Source organism: Urocitellus parryii, chromosome 12 (genome assembly GCF_045843805.1).
Source record: "Urocitellus parryii isolate mUroPar1 chromosome 12, mUroPar1.hap1, whole genome shotgun sequence".
In the NCBI taxonomy this organism is placed as follows: domain Eukaryota; kingdom Metazoa; phylum Chordata; class Mammalia; order Rodentia; family Sciuridae; genus Urocitellus; species Urocitellus parryii.
This window is the reverse complement of record NC_135542.1, coordinates 75,497,386-75,517,593: the sequence shown is the minus strand read 5'-3', so window position 1 is coordinate 75,517,593 and position 20,208 is coordinate 75,497,386. Positions and strand designations below refer to the sequence as shown.

The following is a 20,208-nucleotide window of genomic DNA, read 5'->3' as shown; positions in this document are numbered from 1 at the left end:
CCTTCATCTGAGGATGGGAAAGTCTCCTGGCAAAGGCGAGAGGGAAACAGATGGTGCCTTGCAGGATATGGATAACAACAGGACCCCTGTAGTGGGCACCTTGTATGTAATATTCACAAAAACTCAAGTGAATACCTGTAAGCCCTATTTTACAGAGTAGCTGTTTTCCTGATGATATAGTCACCCAACTGGTAGCAGACCTAGGCTGCACAGAGAGAGGCTGAGGGAGGAGGAAGATAAATTATTCCTGTATGAGGTAGGAAACAACAGAGTAATTATATTATTGCCAAGTAGAAAGCAAACAACTTGAGGTTTTTTAAATGGAAAATAAAGATATAATAGCAAATTAGGGTCCAAGAGAATGGAAAACAAAGGAGTCTGGAATTCTGCCTGAGTGCAATGAAGAATCACTGATTTGCTTTTGATGTGTACATGTTCAATTAATTTAATTAAATACTACCACTATTACTAAGAACATTTATTGAGCACCAACTAAGGGCCAGACCCCACACTAAACCCTTTCTATATGTTGTTTCTAATAATTCCAACGACTCTGCAATTTAGCTATTGTCACCCTCATTTTGCAAATAAAAAAGGTCCTGAGAGGCTGCACCACTTATTCAATGCCTACAGTAAATGGCAGAGTGGGTTTTGTGTGTGATGTCAAAAATCAGTGTCTTTTCCCCTAAGACAGCACTGCAGATAGACCTCCCTTGCAACAGAGAACCATAAAATAAGGGAGAAGAAAATGGAGACAGGGAACTCCCTAGAAACAATATAAGGATCCAGAGTCAGGACATTAATGTCTCAACCGGAATCACTGTGAAAATGGAAAACAGGTGACAGGAACCAATGTGTTCATGACCTTTTATTTCATTTACTCCCATTCTATGTCATGTTCTGCTACCTGAAGTTGAAATCAAGTTAGTAATTATTCCAGCCCCTATTACTGTCCTTGCCTTCAAGCCTGATTTGAATCCTGTTGCTAGCCCAACAGTAAATGCTGCTTTCAGCATTTCCTTGTCCCATCACAATCTTATCAGAGCTAAAATACAGCATCATTCTCTAATCTGTTATCTGCATTGAAAGAATACGACAAGCCTCCACATCCAATAAATCATATCATGCCTCATATACCAACATTTTTAAAAACCTGAGTCAAATACATAGCCTGTCAAAGCAAGAAAACACATATGCTGAGCTCTAATGAGCTCTGCCAAATCCTACATCATTATTAAGGTTCATCATGACCTCCAGAGAGCACATTGTTTTACAAAAATGGAGTGTGTTGTTACCAATATTTGTTGGGCTGCCTTCTAGTTAATATTTTAGGCAACAATGCACAACAAGTAAAGCAGTAGGAAATGTATGCACAGGAATATATCTTTCAAACTAATGTAAAAGCTAAGTACCAACTGCACAATTACTTGCACTATCTCATTTGACTATATCAAGAGTCAGAAGTTTAATGTTCATGCAATGATTCCAAAAAGCCAAAATATTTTTGCATTAAAACCTTAGCAGTAGTTCTCTCCATTCAATGATAAACTCAGTATTTCAAGTAGAAAAACAGTAGTATGCTGAGATATACAAAAATGCATAAAGATAAAAGACTGTTTGTTGTGGTTTATGTACTGCCTTCACCAGAAAAAGATACTTAAATATATAAGATAAAACAAAATAGCAGCTCTCAATTATATAATGATCTATGGTTTATGTTTTTGAACCCACTGGACTTAATCTTATTCCAACATGCAAAGACATACATGGATATTCGGGAACTCTTCTCAACTATACATACTCAGACCAAATCAAATAACCTGGAGAATGTAGCAATAAAGTCCTTTCTCTGTAGTCAGGCTTACTACTGTGTCAATATCAGCATAAAGAGACAGCCATTACCTTAATAAATAGAAGATAAATTATCTTTTTTTCCATCAAGTAAGCCTCCCTACAAACCCAGTTATACAAATAACTCATGCACCTTTCCTCAATTCTGTGTGTTTCTGTAATCATCCAAGCCTGATAGCCTTGAAGCCCCACTGCTGCTCATCATAACAACAGTCTACTGCAACTCCACCCTTTTCCCACCTTTAGTTTCAATGGTGCCTTTAATTTTTCCCCTATTAGAGAAAGAATGAGGATTAAGAGTTCAAATTCTCCAAGTAGTTCATTGAACTGTCACATTAATACTATTTAACCCCAGGGAATTTTCTGTTTGCCACTCTCTCCCTTCCCCCAAAGGACTACATCTTATTTTGATGTAGTAATGGAAAGTACTGCATTAAGACAGAGCAAAAACATAAATTTTTAAACATTTAACCTTTTCATGAGTCACTGTTAATCATTTGCACCTGTGACTTTAATAATCAGCCTGGCATTTAGAGAGGCAAAATCTGCAGGACAGAACTAAGTAAGGATGCCTCAGTCACAACCATTACCATATCAGGGAGGAAAAGAGAAAGCTATTTTGTCTTATGTGACATGAAGAAAGTTTTACTAAGTTCCACCAAATCTCAGGAACATTAGAGCTCTAAGTACTTGAAATCTTCAAAAAAGACATGTATATACATACACAGACAGACAGACACACACACACACACACACACACACACACACACACACACCTGTAGTTTCAAACATTAAGATTTTACCTTCTGTAACAAGTTTTCTACTTTAAGTTTCAGGAGGGGAAAAAAAAAGCTTAGGAATATAAGCACAATATTAGGAGGGGGGAAGTTAATATTTTAAGTCATTTACCCCAATGAAAAATTAGGAATATTGGTGTTACAATATTTAATTGCTTATTTCATTGTGAAAGGCAGAGTAAAAGTGGCAATATTCTGATGGAAGTTGTTCTGCATCAGTGAAACACACAAGTTTGGAAGGTAAAAATATGAACTCTGTCAGTTGTAGTCTATCCTCAGCAAGTCATTTTCCTTGTGAGCAGAGGTTCCCATATCATGGAAATCTTCCTTAACTGCCAAAGGCGGAAAGGGATTCCCTATGAACAGCATCTGGACCACACCTTGTTTGGCCACACAAGAAGCTGACAAGGGCAGGAGGGAAATGTGTCTGGTCCATAGAGAGGATAGGGCCAAGAATCAAAATATGTCCCCTTCAATTTAACAGGAAAGGCCCTTACAATGGTTATTCAACCAATGGAGTTCTAGCGGTCAGTGCTGGACTATGTCTGTGGGATGCCTGGTAGGATTTTGTGGTCTAGCAGCTGCCAGCCTTTTATAACCGTAGTGATGTTGTGGAAGCATCCATTTAGTGTGTAAATATGCTTTGGGCATTAAAACACGGCAAAGTGAAATATTAGAGAACAAGGTTCCACACCCACTGCAGAAATTTCCAAGGTCCAGAGCACCTGAGATGAAGATTCCAAATTACCTGTAGCAAAATTTCTTTGTATTTTTTTCCTTTCCTTTTTCTTTTCTTTCTTTCTTTCTTTCTTTTTTTTTTTTTTAATCCACTTGCTTGCTGATGAACCTACTGAGGGGCCTCCCAAAGATGATACCCACGGTTAATCTATTGGTCCTACCATTTACCTAGTTAGCAGGGAAAGAAGTGTTTAATAGGTAGCCAGTCCTTCCACTTGTAGCAGAAATGAACCACCAAAATAAGCATCAGAAGACTTAACTCCTTAGAAATTAAAAAGACTTCCGGAAGGATAAAGAGAAAAGAGATCTCTTCTTCCCCACCTGCACCGCCCCCCCACCCCCCACACTCTGTTTCTCCCCTAGCCCCAGAATCAGTAGCCCCTCTGTAATTCCATGAGGCTCCAGAGAGAATCTTTTCTTTCATGGGGCTCCCTGATCTGACCCTGGGAAAGCCCAGCTGGTCGTTCTTCTTCCCACCCTTCCATCCTTCCACCCAACCCTTTCCCGCCGCCCCACTTCACCCCTTACCTGATAATGTCGTCGTTGTGTCCCAAGAAGAATTTTTGGCTGTGCTCACGGGTGTTGTACACCACCCCGACCCCAGCCACAAAGTAGACCACCTCCTTGCCGGCTGTATAGTACAGGTTGTTGCGGCACTGGTGACCCCGGTACCCGTACACCCACTCCAGCCGGAGCTGGCAGCTGGGAGCTGTCCGATCCGCCATGATAAGCCGACCCCACTCGCCCCCCGGCCCCCCTGCGCGCAGGTCCTTGGCCCCTGCGCGCCGGGTCTGTCCTCGCCAAGGCTCGGGCTGCTGCGGACCTGCAAGGGCTCAGTGTGCAGCGCCGGGCGCTGATTTCCGAGGCGACGCACAGGCACAGCCCAGCGCGCCGGCCGCCACCATCATCCGCCGCCGCCGGAGACGAGCCGCCGCCGCCGGTGCGCGGCAGCCAGACCCCGCCGGGCGCCCCGGCTCCCTCCCCCGGGACGAAGCGGCTTCGGGGGAGCCAGCACCCGCGTGCGCGCGCGCGCCTCACTGCACCTGCGGGCTTCGGCCCCTGGGAGATGTTCTCGGGGGGGTCACCCCGCCTTTTAAGTCAGAGATCTGCATATCCAACCACTGATTACCCAGTTCGCTCACTAAGTTTGCAGTGCACAGGGGCTTCACAGCAGGCAGCGGGATTTAATCCGTGACAGTTTGGGTTTGACAGGCAGCCCAAGTAAGCTTTGCCATCACCGTCCTTGGATCCGAAACTGACAGTCTATATCCAGGATGCGAGACCGAGGAAGAAAGAAACAGATTTTTTTTTTTTTTTTTTTGCATAAGTCACCTAGTCCAAGAAAATGATCCCCAAACTAAACCAAGTTTTTGGTTGTTGGTTTTTTCCCCCCTAATTGCCAACTACTCCCTTCAGATCGATCTCGTTAATGATGTGAAATATGTCCTAATACTGCTGGCTGGTAGTTGTTGATCTGATTTGAACGAACATTTGTTGTTTCCCCATTAAACCAGCCGAACATGCAATGGTCATCGTTTAGATGCTCCAATTAGCTGTCATGTATGCGATTAAAATTCGTATCCTCTTTGAACCTTCTTTCCACTGAGAAAACCATAAAGAACTTAGCAGTTCTCCCTAATCAGCAACTCCAATCTCAAGCGTTATAAAAGATTTTCTTAATCGGAGGAGAGGAAACCAGGCACTAGTGCAGTTGGAGGAAGGAGAACACTACCTACAAATGCCCTGGGTCCAGAAAAATTTAAAAATTAACAAGTGGCAAAAATCGTGCACCACTTCTCAGGAAACTCTCTGCTAGACGGGGTCCCGCGGGCTCCTGGGTCTGCCTCTGGACTTGGGGGCGGGGGGCATAGGACCAAGGGGGCGTAGGACCACTGGGGATAGCCCGCAGGCCCCCAACACACACACACACACACACACACACACACACACACACACACACACGGTCATGCCGTGGTGCAAGAGATGCCCACCCGCAGGGACACCCCGACCCGCACCCGCTGTAGCCCTGGCGGCTTCTTGCATTCCTCCCACTCCAGATTCTGCCTCGCCCGCGGAGCATCCCTGTTCTCTCCGCCTCTAACCTCTGCTGCTAGCGAGTGCCGCCGGCGCGTCCGGGATCCCGCACCGGCGAGTGAAATCCTCTGCCTGCGCTTCCCTACCCTCCCCGCCTCCCGCACCCAGGGATGGGCCTCGTCACTGGGGCGCCGCGGGGGACAGGTTTTTCCTCCAGTCGGGGCTCCGGGGGCGGGGCCACAATGCGGCTTGCGGGGACAGCTGCGACGGGTTACTAGGCGAGATTGCGGCGCTAGGAAACGCCGACGCCCGAGAGGGCTGGGCCACCCCTCCTTTCCCCGCCCAGGCGGCCCCTTCCCTGGTGCATCCTGGGAAGTGTAGTCCTCTCTATCCCGGCTGGCGGGGGGAGCGCTCAAAGCGGACCTCAAGTCCCAGGATTCCGCGCGCCCATGAGGGCCTTGTAGAGGCCAGTGCGGTCGTGCGCTGAGCCTGCGGTGCTCCCTCAGCGGGGGACCGCGGCTCTCCTGCGGCGGCTGCTAGCGGGCGCTGGCGTCCCACAGGGTCTGAGACGCGGGGTCGGAGGGCATGTCTTTCGAGGGAGCAGTGGAGTTGGAGTGGAGAAAGTCTACAGCCCGCCTCAAGATTCCCTTGCTCTAGACATCCCTCCCTTGCAGTACCACTTAAATCAAGCTCGTTTGTTCCTACTTCAGTTTTTCCATTTATTCAGATGGATTCTAACTTGTTCAAGTGCAGTACTGCCAAATTTAAGAAAATCCTGGCATGTGATCTGTGGGACCTGCCTCCTAAATTAGAGGGCGTGGCTACTAAAAGATAACCAGATTTGGAAGCGGGAAGGTGCTCTTACCAGGAATAACTAACTTACTTTGTCCCTGAAAGGCAGAAGCTGGTAACATTTTTTTTTTTTTCCCCAAACACTGCCTGAGGTAAACTATGACTCCACAGTGTTTTGAGGCAGCCGGTGTTTAAACCGGGGCCACAGCCAGCTTTGGGGAAAAGGAGATTTCAAAATCTCAGTAAGAGCATGCAAAAGGTTGATAGATTTGGACATCTGGAACATTCTTTCCATGCTCACAATGAAATTGCCTTCTCAATTCTTCAGTCTACCTCAAGCCTTAATACAGTCGTTTGGTAAGAAAGGCTCCAGAAGCTTAAAACTGCCAGCTTAGATGACAGTTTCTGACTCCAGCAATGAAGATGTTAATTGGTCGCATCTTTATTTTAAAGCAAACAATCTACAAATATTCATGGCAATGCCTAGGCAATAAGGGCACTACCAAAAATAAAAATAAACTTGGTCAGAAAAAGGTTTGTACTGTCTTCACCTGCTTTTTATCGCTATAACAAAATACCTGAGACTGGATTACTTATGAAGAAAATTTTATTTGGCTCATGATTCTGGAGACTGGGAAGCCAAAGAACATGGCATGAGGCATCTGGTGATGATGCCTTATTGCACAATAACATGACAGAGGTCAGTCCATGGTTAAAGAGCAAGCTTGCTAGCTAAGGGCTTTTTTTCTTCTTATAAAACCATGATGGAGGCCCCACACTCATGTCTTCATCTAACCCTAATTATCTCCCATAGGCTCCACCTCCAAATACCATTAACATATGAATTTGAAGAGTAAGTTTTTAATACATGAATTTTGGGGAAACACATTCAAACCATAGCAGAGACATAAGAAAAAATAGAGTTGATGATACCATGCCATAAAACCATACCAAATGAACTATATAGAGACATTAATTTCGATGTTGGAATTCGGGAGAGAAAGAACTTTTCCAGATATAAGAAGTCAGCAGAAATTTCATGTAAGAAATAGGAAGGCAATTGGTGCACTCCCAGCTATTAGGGAGGCTGAGGTTGGAGGATCACAAGCTCAAAGCCACCCGGGAAACTTAGTGGGACCCTGTCTCAAATAAAAATTTAAAAGGGCTGGAAATGTAGGTCAGTGGTAGAGCACTTGTCTAGTATGTTCAAGACCCTGGGTTCAATGCCCAGTACCAAAAAAAAAAAAAAAAAAAAAAAAAAAAAAAAGATGTAGGTAGAATTGAGATAAGTAATAAATTGAAAGAGCATTCTACCTGGGTCTATTAAAAATTTTCCAAAAAAGTAGGGGTATAATATAGATCTAGAACATACCCACTTTTGTGAAAAAGAAAATTCATTGTGAAAGGGGATATAAGATTATGAATGGAGGGCTGGAGTTGTGGCTCAGTGATAGAGCACTTGCCTGGCATGTGTGAGACCCTGGATTCTGACCTCAGTGCCATATATAAATAAATAAATTAAATTAAAGATCCATTGACAACTAAAAAATTATTTAAAACAACAAAAAAAGATTGCAAATGGAGCTGAACATAGAGGTTTGCACTGTTTTTTTTTAAATAATGAAGAGTACTTGAATTAAGTTTTGAAGAGAGGAATAACAATAAAAATAGTAATCAAAACTGAGGTATAATGAAGTTATCTCACACTAGAAAAGGTACCAAAAACATACATTGGAAAAAAGATAGCCTCTTCAACAAATGGTGCTGGGAAAACTGGAAATCCATATGAAGCAAACGAAATTAAATCCCTTTCTCTCACATTGCACAAAACTCAACTCAAAGTGGATCAAGGACCTAGGAATTAGACCAGAGACCCTGTGCCTAATAAAAGAAAAAGCAGACCCAAATCATCATCATGTTGGCTTGACCTGACTTCCTTAACAAGACTCCTAAACCACAAGAAATAAAATCAAGAATCAATAAACGAGATCAACTCAAACTAAAAAGCTTCTCAGCAAAGAAAACAATAACATGAAGAGAGAGCCTACAGAACGGGAAAAAATCTTCACCACATGCACATCAGATAGAGCACTAATATCCAGAATATTCCATAAAGAATTTAAAAAAACAAATAGCCCAATCAATAAATGGGCTAAGGAACTGAGCCAACACTTCACAAAAGAAGATATACAATCAATCAACAAATATGTGAAAAAATGTTCCACATATCTAGCAATTAGAGAAATGCAAATCAAAACTACTCTAAGATTTCATCTCACTTCAGCCAAAATGCCAGCTATCAAGAATACAAGCAACAATAAGTATTGGTGAGGATGTAGGGGAAAAGGTACACTCATACATTGCTGGTGGGACTGCAAATTGGTGCAACCACTCTGGAAAGCAGTATGGAGATTCCTTAGAAATCTTGGAATGGAACCACTATTTGATCCAGTTATCCCACTCCTTGGTTTATATCCAAAGGACTTAAAATCAGCATACTATAGTGATGCAGCCACATCAATGTTTATAGCAGCTCAATTCACAATAGCTAAACTGTGGAACCAACCTAGATGCCCCTTTCATAGATAAATGGATAAAGAAACTGTGGTATATATACACAATGGAATAATGCTCAGCCTTCAAGAAGAATGAAATTATAGCATTTGCAAGAAAATGTATGGAGCTAGAGAATATCATGCTAAGCAAAGTAAGCCAGTCTCCAAAAACCAAAGGCCAGATGTTTTCCCTGATAAATGGATGCTGATCCAAAATGGGAGGCAGGGGAGGGCAAGAGAAGAATGGAGGAACTTTGGATTGGGCAGAGGGGAGTGAGGGGAGGGGAGGGGGTTTGGGGGTGAAAAAGATGGTGGAATGAGATGGGCATTATTACCCTATATACATGTATGATTGCACAAATGGTGTGACTCTGCATTGTGTGCAACCAGAGAAATGAAAGGTTGTGTTCCATTTTGTACAATGAGTGGAAATGCATTCTGTTGTCATGTATAGCTAGTTAAATCAATAACCAAAAAATGAGGTATGCTAGGAGCAGTGGCACATGCCTGTGATCCCAGCAACTTGGGAGTTTGAGGCAGGAGAATCACAAGTCAAAGCCAGCCTCAGCACGTCCCTAAGCAATTCAGTGAGACCCCTGTCTCTAAATTAAAAAAAAAAAAAAAAAAAGACATGAGGTATTGGAGGTCTGAGATGATACCTGAAACACTACATTAAAGATAGTGGCAATGAACCAGAAGGAAAGGGACTTATTTCAGCAGAAATATAAAAGTATGTTGAAAGGCCCCTCCTAAACAAATGGAAATGAATGGAACATGCACATCTCCTAAGTTATCTTTAATTTAACTAATGACCACCATACTTCCTTAGATTATTAGATGAATGGGGAATAAGTTCTGGGTCTGTAGCAGTTGTAACCTTAGACAAATCACTTAATTCTCTGATCTTTATTCACCTCACTTAATAAAGTATTACAATACTCACTCACAGTATAGTTGTGGAAACTAAGCAATAGGTATGTTGAAAGAATCAATTTATAAAGGATTGTAGAAATGTTAACCATTCCTATTGCCAACAGACATGAGTTTTTTGAAAGTGTGATGTAAGTCTTAGTCATATTCTTTGGAAACAAGCAGTCTGAAAAACCATGAGTATAACTCATTATTATAATGAATGGCACTTACTATATTCCAGTCACTGTAACTATTTCTTTGCATGTATTAAATGACCTCATCCCAGTAATATCCATGAATTTGTTCCTTATTTCCTTATTTTACAGATGAAGAAACTAAAGTAAAGTTTAGGTAACTCCACCAAGAATGCACATAGTAGTGACAAAGGCTGGTTTTGAACTCAGGCATTCTGGCTCCAGGATCTGTTCCAGTAGCACTTAACCACTGAGCCACATTCCCAGACCTTTTTAATTTTTTAAAAATTTTAAGACAGGGTACCACTCAGTTGTTCAGGGCCTCACTACATTGCAGAGGCTGGCTTTGAATTTACAATCCTCCTGCCTCAGCCTCCTGAACCTCTGGGATTATAGGCATGTACTACTATGCCCAGCCAGAGTCTGATCTCAACCATTAAGAATTATGAAATAAATTAGTAAGAGTAGGATCACCTATGAGTGACAAACCCTCAACAGATGTAATATGCCTTGATAGTATTTTATTTCTTGAAAAAACCTGGAGGTGATACAGACTTAATATGCTAGCTCTACTTAGAAATCCACTCATACTCACTACTCCCAGTAAGCCAGCATTCTGCTATGCTGTCCCTGAACCTCATGGTTCAAGATAGAGCACCAGCCACCATGTGTACATTCCAAGTACATTTTAAAGAGAACAGGTGGACTGCCTTTAAAAGGAAGGTCCTCAAAGCTACCCCTAGTCTCTTCTGTTTATGTCCTATTGGTCTCAGTTTAGTTACATGACCATACACAACTGCAAGGAGATCTAGCAAGTAGTCTTTATTCTGGGCAACTATCTGCCTACCTAAAAATAGAGTGTTCTTGGCAGGGCATGGCAATGCACACCTGTAATTCCAGATACTCAGAAGGCCAAAGCAGGAGGATCACAAATTTGAGGCCAACCTGCACAATCTAGCAAGACCCTGTTTCAAAATTTAAAAAATTAAAAGGGCTGCGATGTGATTCAGTGGTAGAGCACTTGCCTACTATATGCAAAGCCTTGGGTTCAATTCTCAGTTGCCCCCCACACACATAATATGTATACATACACAACACACACATATACACATGCATACATATGTATGTACATACATATATGTATATATACATATATTTCTTATACTGTTGGAATCAGAGAGAGAGCATTTTATTTTCTTATCTCTTTTAATCTCTGCAACAACCCTATGAATGATAGCTGTTTTCATTATAAAGTGAGTAAAAAGAACCAGAGATAATAAGTAATTTAACCAAATTATATGATATAAGTGGCAGAACCAGAGTCAAATTCAGGTCTGTCCAAATACAGACCTTGTATAGTCACTACCCCAATACTTCCCAATCCAAGATGTAGATTAATTTATTATTATTAAACAACTGATGAGAAAAATACTAGAAGAATAAAGGCAAAATCACAGAATTTTTTCTCTTCAAATTTCTATAGGGAAAAGATTCTCAAGAATTAATACTAAGCACAGAAGGTAAATTGTAAAACTCATGGAAATTCTCACAATATTCTCCAATTTACAAAAATCAAATGAGAGAATAAGTATACAATTCTAGAGGTGGAGATGGAGAAGACCCTACATGGTACCTGGTCTTTTCAGCAGAAATAGTTTTACCAGGACCTGTATAATCAGGGCACTAGGTAAAGAGAAAGGAATAATTCAGAATCCATGGGATTGAGATACATCTGTGACTACTAGGAATGATCCCTGGAACTGGTCATTTTATAGGATATCAATAAAAAAACAAAGGCTTGTCCCTTATCAGAAACTACTCAGTCCTGATAAGTTTCATCCTTATCCTCCACCCTTTTCCAATATTAGGTTACAGAAAAGTAGATAAAAAGCAGCACCAGCTATGAAATCAACTCAAATTGTAGTTATGAAATCAACTAATTCCCAGATAAGGTGGAAAATATGTCAAGAAGAATTTGTACACAAAAGAAATATCAGAAAGATAAATGATCTATTAAGAGCTGCCCCTGTCAAACAGGAGCAAAATGAAAAGAAAGAAAACATCAAAAGCAAACTAAATCCTGAAGGAAATTACATTATATTCAAAAGGTAGATGAGGTCCTCTGTGTGGAAGAGAATTTGTCAAAGAAGCAGATTCTCTACTACAGAAGAACTTAGTTACAACATGGATTTAAAATATCCAGAGTTTAAAGATGGATCATAAAAACAAAAGAAAAACTAAGCTAAAGAAATAATTCAAAAATATTAATACAATTTAGGGATCTAATGGATAAATTTGAAACAATAGAGAAGAACTGGAAATCAAACTACCATATGGAAGAAACTCTGGAATTCATCACAAGGAACACAGGGAGAAAGGACAAGTAGTTTAAAATAAGAGATGTTGGTTGATAGAGCTCAAAGTTAACCCAACATGCAGATCATTGGTATTCCTAAGTTAGAGAAGCCAATAAATGGAATATAAAAATGTTCAGAAAAAAACAGAGGTATATAAGAACTGAATTGACAGATTAATGCAGTTAACTACATACCAGAAAAAAAAAAGATGATACAGTCTCCATGGAGACATAACCTAGCTAAATTATTTAACTTCAAGGAAAAATATTTTAAAATAATTTATTTTATTGGTTTGTTTGGTTGGTTTCTGTTCCAGGGATTAAACCCAGGCCCTTGTTCATGCTAGATAAGAATTTTCCCACTGAGCTACATCTCCAAACCTTTCTTTTAATTTTCATTTGGAAACAGGATCTCACTAAGTTGCCCAGCTGGCCTCAAATTTGTAATCTTTCTGCCTCAGCCTTCTAGAGTAGTTGGGATTACAGGTAGTTAGGAAAGATTTTTTTTTTTTTTTTTTTTTTGGTGGGGACATAGGCAGAAACAAAAATGGATATGAGTGTGGAAATCAGGCTGATCTTAGCTTTCTACATTGCAATCTGCAATGTCAAAAGGAAAAAAATAATTGGAGCAGTGTCTATAAGTACTGAGAGAAAAGGAACACGTGCAATCAGAATTATGCTGACTCCACTCAAAAATATGGTCTTGGCTACACATTAAAAGATTAACAAACAGATATAAACTTTTAATATTATAAATTTAAATGTTTAAATCATGCATATATAGTTTTATTTTAAGAAATGAAACATTATTTTTGTTGTTCCCACACATAAAGTTTTACATAATATCAGAGATCAAATTACTTTACATCCTTATGCTTTTGAATTATAAAATTCATTTGATTCCAAAATCTGTAGAAGCATATATACAATTATTAGGGCTAGTTTGAATTTCTATCAAGTAGCAGTAAGTATACAAATTATACCTACCTCAGATAATAAAGGGATTTAACAGATCTTGATTTTAGATTTTTCTTGTACTGGCTCTAAAGAAATCCAAACACAAATGACATTTTCATGCTCATCTTCTTGGAAAAAAATGGATCTTTAAATAAAATAGAATTATATGTGTTATTAAAAAAAATAATCATGCTGACTCAATTGTTTAAGTGGAAAGGCAGCAGACAGACATTCTCGAGCATTAAAGAACATAAGGGCATTTTGTATCATGATGGTTATGATAAAGTTTAATAATAAAATGAGTAAAGGCCTCAAATAAGCCATTAAAGAATGGAGAAGTTCCTCTGTCACATAAAGTCAGGAGGGAGGCAGGCCTTGCACAGCAACTTTAGAAAATTGTCAGATTCTCAGAAGACTCCTCTCTTTTTATATTACATTGAGACAGATCATCCATCTCATGGTCTAAAATGACACATCTAACTTGAGCAGTTACACTTGCATTTCAGTTAATAAGAATGAGGATGGAAGATGGGCTGTAAAATTTTTTTCTATAAGTTTCATGTAACACCTTTAGTGTACCTTTGCTTACATCTCATTGGCAAGAACTTTGCCACCAAATGCATCTACCTGCAAGGAAGGCTAAGATGGTACAAAGCATTTTTGGGGGCACTATGTGTGTTTCAGAAGGAAAGGGGACAATAATGGTGCTCCCCAGAAGTTCTGCTGCCACACTCACATATTCTTTTTTAAAAAATCTGCTGAAGATGATATTAATTTTCCCAAGAAGTGAACAAAAGAATTAGAAAAGGAGAAATTGTTGTAAGAAAGATGGAAGGTGAGCATTGAATTAACTTAATAGGGAAACAACTCTTCACTCATTCTTCAGTTTCATTGAAGTTTTTTTTCTGTTTTGTTAAATCCAAGTAAAATTGATAGAGACGAAATTTTTTGTTTTCAAAAAAGTAGTATAATATGATCATATTCTCATGAAATTATTTCTAACCATCCAGCCATTTATCTAACCCAGCATCTAACTGTATCTATGCATCAGCTCTTGGAATACTGTTCACAAAAGCTAACCTGGTTATTTCTGGAGCAGTGAGATTTAGAAAGATTTGTTACTTTCTTCTCTATGTCATTTTTTTTGGCATTTTTTAAAAAATATTTTTTAGTTGTCAATGGCTTTTTAAAAATTTTTTAATTTGTTTTAATTATACATGACAGTAGAATGCATTTATGCACTTGAATATATCATACATAGATGGGATATAATTTCTTATTTTTCTGAGTGTACATGTTGCAGAATCAAATTGGTCATGTAGTCACATATATACATACAGTAATAATGTCTGTTTCATTCTACTATCTTTTCTATCCCCACATCCCCTCCCATCCCCTCCCATTACTTCAGTCTACCTAATCTAAGGTAACGCAATTCTTCCCTAGTGCCCCCCACAACTTATTGTGAATTAGCATCCACATATTAGAGAAAATATCAGGCCTTTGGTTTTGTGGGATTGGCTTATTTCGCTTAGCTTGATATTCTCCAACTCCAACCATTTACTGCAAATGCCATAATTTTACTCTTCTTTAAAGCTGAGTAATATTTTATTGAGTAAATACACCACATTTTCTTTATCCATTCATCTACTGAGGGACACCTAGGTTGATTCCATAGTCTAGCTATTGTGAATTGAGCTGCTATAAACATTGATGTGGCTCCATTACTATAGTATGCTGATTTTAAGTTCTTTGGGTATAAACCAAGGGGTGGGATAGCTGGGTCAAATGGTTCCATTCCCAATTTTCTGAGGAATCTCCATACTGCTTTCCAGAGTGGTTGCACCAATTTGCAGTCCCACCAGCAATGTACTAGTGTACCTTTTGTACCACATCCTTGCCAACATTTATTGTTGCCTGTATTCTTGATGATTGCCATTCTGACAGGAGATGAAATCTTAGAGTAGTTTTGATTTGCATTTCTCTAATTACTAGCAATGATAAACACTTTTTCATATATTTGTTGATCAATTGTATTTCTTCTTCTGTGAAGTGTCTGTTCAGTTCTTTAGCCCATTTATTGATTGGATTATTTGGGGGGTTTTTTTGGTGTTAAGTTTTTGAGTTCTTTATATATCCTAGAGATTAATGCTTTATCGGAGGTGCACATGGTAAAGATTTTCTCCCAATCGGTAGGCTCTCTCCACATTTTATTAATTGTTTCCTTTTCTGAGAAAAAGCTTTTTAATGTGAATCCATCCCATTTATTAATTTTTTATTTTACTTCTTGCTCTTTAGGAGTCTTGTTAAGGAAGTAAGATCGTAGGCTGATGTGGTGAAGATTTGGGCTTATTTTTTCTTCTATTAGGTGCAGGGTCTCTATTCTAGTGCCTAAGTCTTTGATCCACTTTGGTTGATTTTTGTGCAGGGTTTAATTTATAGAGGTTTAATTTCATTTTGCTACATTTGGATTTCCAGTTTTGCCATTTGTTGAATACGCTATCCTTTCTCCAGTGAATGTTTTTGGAACCTTTGCCTAGTATGACATTACCATATTTATGTGGGTTTGTCTCTGTGTCCTCTATTCTGTACCATTGGTCTAAAAGTCTATTTTGGTGCCAATACAGTGCCGTTTTTATTACTATAGCTCTGTAGTATAGTTTAAGGTCTGGTATTGTGATGCCTCCTGCTTCATTTTTTCTTGCTAATGATTGCTTTAGCTATTCTGAGTCTCTTATATTTCCAAATAAATTTCATGATTGCTTTTTCTATTCTATGAAAAATGTCATTGGGATTTTAATAGGAATTGCATTAAATCTGTATAAAATTAAATTAAATTTGGTAGTATGGACATTTTGACAATATTAATTCTGCCTATCCAGGAGCATAGAAGATCTTTCTATCTTCTAAGGTTTTCTTCAACTTACTTCTTTAGTTTTCCATAGTTTTCATAGTAGAGGTTTTTCACCTCTTTTGTTAGATTGATTCCCAGGTATTTTATTTTATTTATTTATTTTTTGAGGCTATTGTGAATGGAGTAGTTTTTCTAATTTCTCTTTCAGTGGATTCACTGCTGATGTATAGGAATGTGTTTGATTTATGAGTGTTGATTTTATATCCTGCTACTTTGCTGAATTCATAATGGAATGAAATTAGAAATCAATGATAAAATGAAAAATGGAAGCTGCTGTAACAAATGGAGTCTAAATAATACACAATTGAATGATGAATTGATAGTAGAAGAAATCAAGAATGAAATAAAAAAAATTCTTAGAGGTAAGTGAGAACACTAATACAATATCAAAATCTCTGGGACACTATGAAGGGAGTACTAAGAGGAAAATTTATTGCATTGAATGCATTCATTAAAATAATAAAAAGTCAACAAATAAACACTACATCTCAAAGCCCTAGAAAAAGAACAAATCAACACCAAAAGCAGTAGAAGATAGGAAATAATTAAAATCAGAGCTGAAATTAATGAAATTGAAACAAAAGAAACAATTGAAAAAATTGACAAAACAAAAAGTTGATTATTTGAAAAGATAAATAAAATAGATAAACCCCTGGTCATGCTAATGAAGAGGAAAAGAGAGAAATCTCAAATTACTAAAATACAAGATGAAGAAGGAAATATCACAACAGACATGTCTGAAATACAGAAGATAATTAGAAACTATTTTGAAAATTGATACTCTAATAAAATAGAAAATATCAAAGACATCGACAAATTTCTAGAGACATATGACCTACCCAAACTGAATGAGGAGGTCATACATAATTTAAACAGATCAATTTCAAGCAATGAAATAGAAAATGCCACCAAAAGCCTACCAACCAAGAAAAGCCAAGGACCAGATAGATTCTCAGTTGAGTTCTACAAGACTTTTAAAGAAGAACTAATACTAATACTACTCAATATAGAACTAATAACTAATACTCAAAGTATTCCATGAAATAGAAAAGGAGGGACCTCTTCCAAACTCATTCTATGAGGCTAATATCACCCTGGTAACAAAACCAGACAAAGACACATCAAGAAAAGAAAACTTCAGACCAATATCCTTGATGAACATAGATGCAAAAATTCTCAATAAAATTCTAGCAAATCACAAACAAAAACATATTGAAAAGATAGTGCACCACAATCAACTGGGATTCATCTCAGGGATGCAGGGTTGGTTCAACATATGGGAATCAATAAATGTAATCCATCATATAAATAGACTTAAAAACAAAAATCATATAATCATCTCAATAGATGCAAAAAAAGCATTTGACGCAATACAGTACACATTCATGTTCAAAACATTAGAAAAACTAGGGATAGTAGGAACATACCTCAACAGTGCAAAAGCTATATATGTGAAAACCCAAGACCAACATCATTCTAAATGGAGAAAAATTGAAAGCATTCCCACTAAAAACTGGAACAAGAAAAAGATGTTCTCTTTCACCACTTCTATTCACCATAATCCTTGAAACTTTAGGCAGAAAAAATAGACAAAAGAAAGAAATTAAAGGGACATAAATAGATAAAGAAGAACTCAAACTATCACTATTTGCTGATGACATGATTCTATATCTAGAAGATCCAAAAAATTCCACCAGAAAACTTCTTCTCTATATCATTTTGATAGTTCAAAAACATTTGAATTGAGTATGTATCATCTTTGTGATAATGAGTTATTGCTTTTAAAAATATCTATTGATAAATTGTATTTTTTATTGAAATGGTATTTAGAGTTCTTAGAATACACCATTTGACTGATACATCCACTCCCTGACAACCGGCAAGACCAAGAGCCTATTAGAGCATTGGATAGAGTTAGTGCATTAATGCAGCTGTTAAACAACAATTTTTCTCTGTACAAACCTAACCAATCTCTTTGGAGCCAGAATGTGTAGTCTTATTAATTTCTTTTTTAATTGATTTTTTAAAAAAATAAATGACAGTGGAATGCACTACAATTCTTATTAAAATATACAGCACAATTTTTCATATCTCTGATTGTATATAAAGTATGTTGACACCAATTCGTGCCTTCATATATGTACTTTGGATAATGATGTCTATCACATTCCACCATCCTTGCTAACCTCCAACCCTCTCCCTTTCCCTCTCACCCCTCTTCCCTATCTAGAGTTCATCTATTCCTCCCATGCTCCCCCTCCCTAACCTACTATGAATCAGCCTCCTTATATCAGAGAAAATATTTAGCATTTGTTTTTTTGGGGGGGTGGATTGGCTAACTTCACTTAGCATTAAGTTCTCCAACACCATCCATTTATGCCATGATTTCATTGTATTTTATTGCTGAGTAAAATTCCATTGTGTATATATGCCACATGTTTTTCATTAACAACTAGACACCATTAAACTTCTAAAAGTTGACAATGATATTTCACCAACTATCAATTAATAGGGTTAGATTCCACATTTTGACTAACTAAATAAAGTTCATCTATCATCCAGAACCTATCCTAAGTTTAACATTTTTATAGGAATAAACACTTTGAGTAAAGCACAAAAGTCACATTAGAAGATATGAGATGCGATTGATAAAAAGAATGGGTAGTTATCAGCCATTTGTGGAGGGAAGATGGACAGTTTTTCATCTTCCTTCCTCTTTTATTCCAATATTTTCAGCAAAGGAGAAAGAGGCTCTGTATATTGAGCTGTGGTCAACTGTTCAGTCTATGAGATCATATCAAGGAAACGTTGCCAGTATGTTTTAGTTGAAGATGGGATTCCTCTATATTCTCTGTTCAATACACATAACATAAAAGAATCAAGCCAGCTGAATGAGAAAAGGTCTCTTTAACCCATGTTTGAAAAAGACCCATTCTAAAATCATTCCCAGAATCAGAGAGAGGCTGTCTTTCAATGTCACTAGCTGGGACTTCTTGTGAAGTCTAGTTCACCTGGAGACCAATTTGCCATGTACAGACATGTGATAGCTTCAGCACATCATTTGATATTTCCCAATCCAGACATTAGTTCTGGAAATATTAGTTTTGGGAATATTTCAGTCGTGTTGTTCTCTTTTCTAATAAATCCTCTATTGAAACACTTGCATGAGATCTCTAATCTCAAAAGAAGCATATAAAAAACTTCTACTACTACTATTACTAGTCATTGATGATTATGTTACTTTTGGGTATATATCCTAGAATATTAGTCAAGTTTATGCCAAGGAGAAAATTGTAATAATCTCCAACTAAGAGTCAGAATTCTGGAGCTTAAAGATATCTTAGAGACATTTTAATTCTAAGGAGACTCAGGTGATCACTGACAATAAACAGTCTATAATACCCACTTTATTGAGCATTTGTATATTCAGAGAGATAATGCCTGAGCATGGGAAGGATTCATCATGCACACACAGAAAATAAGAAATAGTGTAATGGAAAATCCAGGAGACAGGCTCTGGAGCCAGACTGTCCAAACTGTAATCCTTATTTTGTCACCTAGTAGTCTTCTGGCTTTGGACAGTTTTCTTCATCTCTCTAAGTCCCAGTTTCCTCATCTATAAAATGGACATAATTGTACTTATCTCACTGAATTGTTTTAAGGATTGAATGAGTTAAATAAATACAAAGCAACCAGGACCCTATTTTGACTCTCCTTTTGCTATGGAGCAAAGATTGCACCCTGTGAAGGAGAGCGGCCATTCATCCTTTTAGATCACGTTTAAACCCTAGAACGACCCGCTCCAATGGCCCAGTGCCTACTTACAGGGCTATCTTCTGGAAGGCTTTTCTGGAGACTGCCTGCCTAGACCTAGACCAGAGGTTTGCTTGAAGGGACAGCTCTTTCTGGGGGAACATGTACATATGGGCTGAGTGCACACAAATGTGTGTAAGGGCCTTGTGGTGGGAACCAAGTGGGAGGTGGGGAGAGAAGGGGGAAGATGGAAGCAGAGCCATTTCTCCTACTCAAGAAGTCAAGAAATCCTCAGTGGAATCTGTCCTTCCAGTTTATTATGGAGGTATATTTAACAAGGTAGGAGGGGAGAACA

The 20,208-nt window shown here is 38.4% G+C and overlaps 1 protein-coding gene across 2 annotated transcripts in view; it reads right to left on the bottom strand.

Moving 5' to 3' along the window:
* Eml6 (EMAP like 6) overlaps positions 1-4,111 on the bottom strand; it is a 258,148-nt gene extending 254,037 nt beyond the window's left edge. For both annotated transcript variants that reach the window (XM_026399927.2, XM_026399928.2), the window contains exon 1: positions 3,915-4,111. In XM_026399927.2, the coding sequence (XP_026255712.2) occupies positions 3,915-4,111 (197 nt within the window). The remainder of the gene's footprint in view (positions 1-3,914) is intronic.
* Positions 4,112-20,208: the final 16,097 nt, after the last annotated feature.